This window comes from Pezoporus wallicus, unplaced genomic scaffold (genome assembly GCF_028554395.1).
Source record: "Pezoporus wallicus isolate ANWC-B61680 ecotype Strahan unplaced genomic scaffold, APGP_CSIRO_Pwel_v1 contig_4055, whole genome shotgun sequence".
Lineage (NCBI taxonomy): Eukaryota > Metazoa > Chordata > Aves > Psittaciformes > Psittacidae > Pezoporus > Pezoporus wallicus.
In genome coordinates this window covers 126058-134545 of record NW_026642952.1, presented here as the reverse complement: position 1 = coordinate 134545, position 8488 = coordinate 126058, and the positions used below count along the sequence as shown (strand labels likewise).

Below are 8488 nucleotides of genomic sequence, written 5' to 3'. Positions count from 1 at the left end.
AAGTGGGGCAAAGGACTGTAGGAGTTACTGAAAGAACTGAAATGTCCTTGTCATGAGTTCATAAATTGGGCATCTCCAAAATTAAAATTCAGAAAAGATAGTGGAATTGTTTGAAGTTAGAATATCTTTCTGTATCTTCAATAACTGTGCAGCTTGAGCATTTCCTTAGATCAACAGATACTACTTGGGCAGGGGGAGGAACAAGAGATAAAATGCTTTCTTTTGTGGAGCTGGCATAAGATGTGATGAGTGTCTACATGTCAATTTTAAGTGTGTTTACTTACTCAGGAGGTAGTTTTGTAGGGTTTGTGTTTTATCATGGGGTTTTTCTTTGTGGTTTTATTTCATTTTTTTCAATTGTTTCAGTAAGCCTTGAGAATTTTTAGTTCTCTTCAGTTATGCTAGTAGCTCTTGCTAGAAAGGTGGAGACTGTACATCAGGGATCAGAGACTTTAACCTTACAATAGTGCTTTTCATGAAGGATCTTCATACTTTTCATGAAGGTAAAGCAAATGGGTTATAGCTCAATTGTATGATTAGTTGAAGGGAGGTGTAATTTGTACAAGATTCTTACTGTACTGAACAACTGTGTTTTTCTTTTAACAGAATTCCTCTAAAAACTAGTAAATATTGCTGGTGGTATGCATTCTGGAGATATGTTTTTACTACAGATACTACCAAAGTTTTGTGAATGGGATGAGCATGCTGCCTTTGACTGCTTACTGCCAGTAATCAGCTGGGCACTTCACATTAATCCTCACGTTGTCCAACTGGACTTTGCTTATACTGATTTTTAAAAGGAAGAAGAAATCAAGGTGGAGTACCGTAAACTTGGCATGGACAATAAAAAGAAAGACAAGGACAAGCCAGATGAACGAATGGCACGGCCTGGTGGGAGATCAGGCCACAATTCACGTGGAACTGGTTCTTCGAATTCTGGAGTGTTAATGGTTGGCCCAAACTTCAGAGTTGGTAAAAAAATTGGATGTGGTAATTTTGGAGAACTACGGTTAGGTAAGATTCTTTTTTCTTTATTTCAGTTTACATTATTTGAGACCATTTTATGCAGTCCAGGCATGAAAATGTCTACATGAATACACCATATAGCTCTTCAAGCTACTTTCAGGCTTCAGATAGGTTAAATTTGCCTTGCAGATCTTTTCTGGCTTGACCTTGGCAAGGGCAAGTTCTATCACATAAGAATCTCTGTAGTGGTAGAATTTCTGGGACTAAAAATCTTCTGTAAATACGTGCTATGCTATTCTAAATTCAGTCAGTTGCCATTTTCAAGATGCTGGAAATTACTTCATGGCTAATGTGTTTTGCTACCTTTCCTGGCTCCTGAAGCAGTTTGTTTAGGTGTAGTCGGAGCTAGGTGTATGTGAAACACGTCCTCCTCCTGCAGGTCTCGCTTACAGAACTGTGGTTTGGAGGTGTCATGTAGGAGCTGCTACAGTGTTTTTAATAGCAGCAGGCATATGGATTGCTTGATTTCCTTTCCATCAGCAGCACTGTAGTGAGTCTGCAGAATGAGCTGCCGTTACACAGGGGTTCTGAGAATCCGTCTGTAGAGAGAATCTGGGAGATAGGTAATTCAGGCATTTAGTTCCCCATTGATTGATAAAATAGAGACTACATAGTGGGCGTGTGCTTTTGGAAGACTATATATTTAGTTTGGGGGGCTTAAATTCACATATGTTAGTATGATTAGCCAGGGTTTTCAAGAGCTGGGATTCTGGATGTGTTAGCAGATGTAACTTGACACTTAATGGAATAAATTTATTCCAGTATTCCTGGAAGTCTTGAGTTAGTGCACTGCTTCAAGCTTTAAAGAGAGATGGATTAGAAAGTAGGGTGGAGGGGTGTGTAGCTGTTGTGTTTTTGTTGATTTTTCTGCCTCTGATAGAACTACTACTCATTGTCCTTCAGACAATGTTTTTAGTATAGTGCTTGCATAAAATGTAACGTGTTTTTAGTATAGTGCTTTCTGGAGGCCTTATCAAGTCTGACTCAGAATGTAAGCAAGTTTAGCTTATTAATACTGTAGAGAAGTGAAAGATAACATTGCTGGAGCTCTGACTGAGAATAGTGAATTTAACACAGTCTCAATAAGAGGTACTCTTGTTATTCCTATTAATAGTTAAACAAGATTGATATATTTTGACCTTTACAGTGTTACGTGCCACTGTAGGTCACAAGTCAAGCTGAAATTGCCTTCAGCTTTCCCTAAACTTTTCTAAACCGGCTTTGAATGATAATTTTTCTTTTAAACCACTCCATAGACTAAACCAGTAATGTCACATTTACTACTAAAGGCAACTGTAAACTAATGAAGTTAAATTTTTTCCTGTCAGTTATCTTGGTCACAATGTACATGTGCAGAGTTGACTATCTATTTCAGATCAATATCAGATTAACTCATTTGCTTGCAGCAGATACAGTGAAATAATCTATTTCATTCTAAATACAATATTGAAGTAGTTAAGACTTAAAGGCTAATAGTACTGAAATAAAGTATGACAAACAAGTAAAAGGAATAGGAGGAAACTAATAGTGTAGTGTACTGTCCTGCATCAGCTACCAGGACAAGTGCAGCCTTTCTTTTTTTAATGTCTGCTTTATTTGCATATATAGTAGATATTTCAAATATGTACTGTTACTTGTGTGGCAAAATGTTTTAAATCTAAGTTTATGAAAGCAGGAGTTAAAATTGGTATTACAGATTCTGATTTAAGTTTATTTTTGCATTCACATTACTGTAGCAAGTAACTTAGAGTGGGCATCCTTCCTACAGAGATGTACACAAGCGCTTTGTTTTATGTACTCCAGCAAACAGGAATATGTTTTGAGCATGTATCTTAGGGTTGAATCTTAAAAACTTAAAGGAGGAATAAAGTTGTAAAGCAGTGAAGATGTGCTTCAGACAAAGCACACTTTTTATCGAAAACATAGCTCAAATGACTATAAGAAATAGCTGAAGATGTCTGGATTGCCACTTGAGTCTGTGGGTAGGTCTTGGAATTATCCATGCTTTCAGTGGTCAGATTAGGGCATGCTGCCTATGCTGATACTAAGTTTATTATTGTAGAGCCCTCAGGTAACTTTGTGCATGTGAAGTTGATTCCTTAACAGTCATCTGATTTTAATGCTTTTTTTTTTCAGCTTTGCGAAAGTATTTCAGAAGTGTTAGAGCTGAGATCATAGTCTTTGACTATAAATGTAACTGCCTTCACAGGGAACCATTTTGCCTTGGTCCAGATCTTTTCCCTGTCTTCTTTAACAAAACTGAGCTAAACATGGGATATTCAGATCTGAATAACAGTACATAGAAAAGAGGAAGGGTTCTCAGTAAAAATAATATGCACAGAACTCCTTTGAAGACTGTAGATAATTATAGCCCCGGAAGGAGTCAGGATAAAGGAGGAGTTTGCTTTGGTAGATGAGGATTGGGTTAGGGATCAGTTAAGTAATCTGGACATCTATAAATCGATGGGTCCGGATGGAATACACCTGTGGGTGCTGAGGGAGCTGGCAGAGGTCATTGCTGAGCCACTCTCCATCATCTTTGGTAGGTCATGGGAAACAGAAGAGGTGCCTGAGGATTGGGGAATGGCAAATGTCACGCGGGTCTATAAGGCAAGGAGGACCCAGGTAATTATAGACCAGTCAGCCTTACCTCCATCCCTGGAAAGTTGATGGAACAACTTATTCTTGACACCATCTCTAGACATATCAAGGATGAGGGGGTCATTAAGAGCAGCTAACATGGCTTTACCAAGGGGAAGTCATGTTTGACCAATCCTATAGCCTTCTATGAGCAAGCAACTAGGTGGATGGATGATGGTAGAGCAGTAGATGTGGTTTTTCTTGATTTCAGTAAGGCATTTGATACTGTCTCCCACAGCATCCTCATAGATAAGCTAAGGAAGTGTGGGCTTGATGATCAGGTAGTGAGGTGGATCAAGAACTGGTTGGAAGGAAGAAGGCAGAGAGTTGTGGTCAATGGGGCAGGATCTAGCTGGAGGTCTCTGACTAGTGGAGTCCCTCAGGGATTGGTGCTGGGACCAGTGCTGTTTAATATTTTCATCAACGACCTGGATGAGGGAACTAAATGTACCCTCAGCAAGTTTGCTGATGATACTAAACTGGGAGGAGTGGCTGACACACCAGAGGGCTGTGTTGCCATTCAGCAAGACCTGGACAGGCTGGAGAGTTGGGCAGAGAGGAACTTGATGAAATTCAACAAGGGCAAGTGTAGAGTCCTGCATCTGGGGAAGAACAACCCCATGTACCAGTACAGGTTGGGGGCTGACCTGCTGGACAGTAGTGAAGGGGAAAGGGACCTGGGGGTCCTGGTGAATAGGAGGATGACCATGAGCCAGCAATGTGCCCTTGTGGCCAAGAAGGCCAATGGCATCCTAGGGTGCATTAGAAAGGGTGTAGTTAGTAGGTCGAGAGAGGTTCTCCTTCCCCTCTACTCTGCCTTGGTGAGGCCGCATCTGGAATATTGTGTCCAGTTCTGGGCCCCTCAGTTCAAGAAGGACAGGGAATTGCTTGAAAGAGTCCAGCGCAGAGCTACAGAGATGATTAAGGGAATGGAACATCTCTCCTATGAGGAGAGGCTGAGGGAGCTGGGACTCTTTAGCTTGGAGGAGACTGAGGGGTGACCTCATCAATGTTTACAAATATGTAAAGGGTGAGTGTCAGGATGATGGAGCTAGGTTTTTTCAGTGATGTCCAGTGATAGGACAAGGGGCAGTGGGTGTAAACTGGAGTATAGGAGGTTCCATGTGAACATCAGGAAACATTTCTTTACTGTGAGAGTGACAGATCACTGGAACAGGTTGCCCAGGGGGGTTGTGGAGTCTCCTACGTTGGAGATATTCAAGGCCCGCCTGGACAAGTTCCTGTGTGATGTACTCTAGGTTACCCTGCCCTTGCAGGAGGGTTGGACTAGATGATCTTTTGAGGTCCCTTCCAACCCTTAGGATTCTGTGATTCTGTGAAAAGTGTTAGAAGTGACAACTTATTTTTTTCTTTGCCTGCTGTTTGTTAATTCTGCACCTGTAAAGCTTGTGTGATACTTAGTCAGTGCATACAATTTGAAGTAATGCTTGTTGAAATATGCTTATCCAGTTACAGAATCACTTTAGGATCAGAAGATGCATTTTCCAAATGGTATAAGCATTTAACTCATTAATACCCTTGTCCTGTTTGTTGTAACTTTAAGCTTATTAAATACCAGAATTGAGGGAAAAAAAGAATCCTAGTTAATTCTAACTTTAATCAGTGTCTGGTGTTCCAAAACCATATGATAATTTAAAAATAAATGTTAAAACAGTTATCAGCAATAAATATGGAAATGTAGAATATCACATTCTACTTATAGTAGTTTACCAATTTTCAACTCTTCTAGTGTATAAAAATTTTGCAAACTTTATGAAATAGCTGAAACTGCCACTTTTTACACTATTCAAGAATAAAGTTCTCTTCAAAGTATGGTATCTGGCTAATAAAGCCACATTTTTTTTTTTTAAATCACTAGCAGGACACCTAGCACCTTCAATCAAAAATATTTCAAAGGCTTTCTCAAGGTTTTAGTGGCATTTTACTTGAAAAGGAAAGCCAATGTCTCACATTTTTGTTTTTTGTTCTTTTTTTTCAAGGAAAAAATCTATACACAAATGAATATGTGGCAATTAAAATGGTAAGTTCGTTTTTTTATTTTTTTTAAGTATTTCAGATAAGAAACTAATCATAATTTTCCTTTCATATTTAGTGGTTTGATTTCTTTAATTGAAATCCTTAATAGTCTTGTATGTTTTCAATTGACTAGATGAAAGCAGTTAATGATAGAAATTATATTCTTGGTCCACATTGAATAAAAACTGTTCTCACAGCTATGTCTGTATTTGTGAAGTTGATGATTAACTGCTGCATCAAGGATGAGCTCAGCAGGTATCTTAGTAGATTTCTTTTCTATGCAACAAGTAGAGGAACACCAAATTTAACGTGAATCTGACTAACTTCAGGTGACTACAGAGAAGCTCTGGAAATTCTGCAGACTGCCTGTTATTTTAATACCCTTATTCCTGCCCCAAAATATTTTTAATTTGTAATCACTGGAATTGTACATCTGTTTTGGTAGACATGTTTTATTTGCAATGATGTGTAAAATGCTTTCTTCACTTAAAAGCATGGTAAATATGAATACTTTGTTAATATGTCATTGTTCTTTTTATTCCGATGCTTTCATCCAGACTACTCAGTTTACTTCATGTTTTGCTCCTGGTTACTTTTTAACGTCTTGGTAAATGACTTTTTTTTTTTTGTAACCAATGTATTTCAGGGTGAAATTCAGTTGTTTACTTTCTGTTATTGAATGGCTTTTAGGTCTCACATTAATTTCCTTTTGCTGCAATAGAACAGAAAATTTTGCATAGAACAGTATGGTGAATTTCAGGTTCCATAAAGTGAGAGGTAAACTATGGAAACAGAAATACATGGCTTTAGATGGGGAATCTGAAAAGTGTTACAAATACATACCACAAACTCCTGAAAAATATTTGTAAATATTGCAAGTGTAGCAATATCAATTTTTATTTCAAAAGTAGTTAACAGATTTCAAGGCATTCAAGTTTAGAGTTTGAAGGAGAAACAGTGGGTGCAGTTTTGAGGATGTGTATGTATGTGTTACACCAGATTTAAATTACTTTTGGTTTAAAATATCTTGAACTTATTCTGTATGTTTAGTAAAACTTGAAAATGGACTGAAAATTCTTCCAGGTAAAGGCTGTTTACTATAAAGCACATTCAGGCATAGTTTGCAAGGTAGTGATTTTTATTTAATCACTAATTACCTCCTGATGTGGAGCAAGAGAACTTTGGTCAGTGGGTTTTGGCGAAACCATTTCATTATATATGTAACTATTAAAAAACTCGGCTACTATTTCAACCCCTTTAAACATTCAAAGATGCTTTTCAGCTTTCACTTTGTTTCCAAACTACTCAATCTTAGAACTGTAGAAAAAGCTTGATGCATCATTATTGACTAATTTACTTCAAAGTCACTAAAGAACCAGTGTAGTAAAGTATGTCTGCAATTTATTACTAGTGCTTGAACTCTGAATATGTAGTTAATTTTTTGAGTTATCCTCTTACATTAGTGGCATGAAAAGCTGTAGTGTCTTTGCAATAAACAACAGATGGAAGGGATCACAGTGAAAATCATAGAATCATAGAGTTGTTAGGGTTGGAAAGGACCTTAAGATCATCAAGTTCCAACCCCCCTGCAGTGGGCAGGGACACCTTACGCTAAATCATATCACCCAAGGCTTCGTCCAACCTGGCCTTGAACCCTGCTAGGGATGGAGCATTCACAACCTCCCTGGGCAACCCATTCCAGTGCCTCACCACCCTAATAGGAAAGAATTTCCTTCTTGTATCCAACCTAAACTTCCCCTGTTTAAGTTTTAACCCGTTACCCCTTGTCCTATCACTACAGTCTCTAATGAAGAGTCCCTCCCCAGCATCCCTATAGGCCCCCTTCAGATACTGGAAGGCTGCTATGAGGTCTCCACGCAGCCTTCTCTTCTCCAGGCTGAACAGCTCCAACTTTCTCAGCCTGGCTTCATACGGGAGGTGCTCCTGTCCCCTGATCATCCTCGTGGCCCTCCTCTGAACTTGTTCCAACAGTTCCATGTCCTTTTTATGCTGAGGACACCAGAACTGCACACAATACTCCAGGTGAGGTCTCACAAGAGCAGAGTAGAGGGGCAGGATCATCTCCTTCGACCGGCTGGTCACGCTCCTTTTAATGCAGCCCAGGATACGGTTGGCTTTCTGGGCTGCGAGCGCACACTGAAGCCGGCTCATGTTCATTTTCTCATCGACCAGCACTCCCAAGTCCTTCTCTGCAGGGCTGCTCTGAATCTCTTCTTTGCCCAATCTGTAGCTGTGCCTGGGATTGCTCTGACCCAGGTGTAGGACCTTGCATTTGCCATGGTTAAACCTCATGAGGTTGGCATCAGCCCACCTCACAAGTGTGTCAAGGTCACTCTGGATGGCATTCCCTCCCTCCAGGGTATCAACTGAACCACACAGCTTGGTGTCATCAGCAAACTTGCTGAGGGCACACTCAATCCCACTGTCCATGTCAGCGACGAAGATGTTGTTAAACAAGACCGGTCCCAACACCGATCCCTAGGGACACCACTCGTTACTGGTCTCCAGCCGGACATTGAGCCATTGGCCGCAACTCTTTGTGTGCGGCCATCCAGCCAGTTCTTTATCCACTGAGTGGTCCATCCATCAAATTGATGTCGCTCCAATTTAGAGACAAGGATATCATGTGGGACAGTGTCGAATGCTTTGCGCAAGTCCAGTTAGATGACATCAGCTGCTCTACCCCTGTCCATCAGTTCTGTAGCCCCATCATAGAAGGCCACCAAATTAGTCAGGCAGGATTTCCCCTTAGTGAAGCCATGCT

At 40.0% G+C, this 8488-nt stretch overlaps 1 protein-coding gene across 7 annotated transcripts in view; it reads left to right on the top strand.

The window, feature by feature from the left end:
- Positions 1 to 756: 756 nt before the first annotated feature.
- Positions 757 to 8488, top strand: part of CSNK1G3 (casein kinase 1 gamma 3) — a 60262-nt gene continuing 52530 nt past the window's right edge. For 5 of the 7 annotated variants that reach the window (XM_057433299.1, XM_057433295.1, XM_057433297.1 and 2 more), the window contains exons 1-2: positions 757 to 1014; positions 5667 to 5707. In XM_057433299.1, coding sequence (XP_057289282.1) covers positions 837 to 1014; positions 5667 to 5707 — 219 coding nt within the window. In that variant the 5' untranslated portion in view covers positions 757 to 836. The remainder of the gene's footprint in view (positions 1015 to 5666; positions 5708 to 8488) is intronic. The other 2 variants (XM_057433300.1, XM_057433298.1) reach the window with 2 other exon arrangements.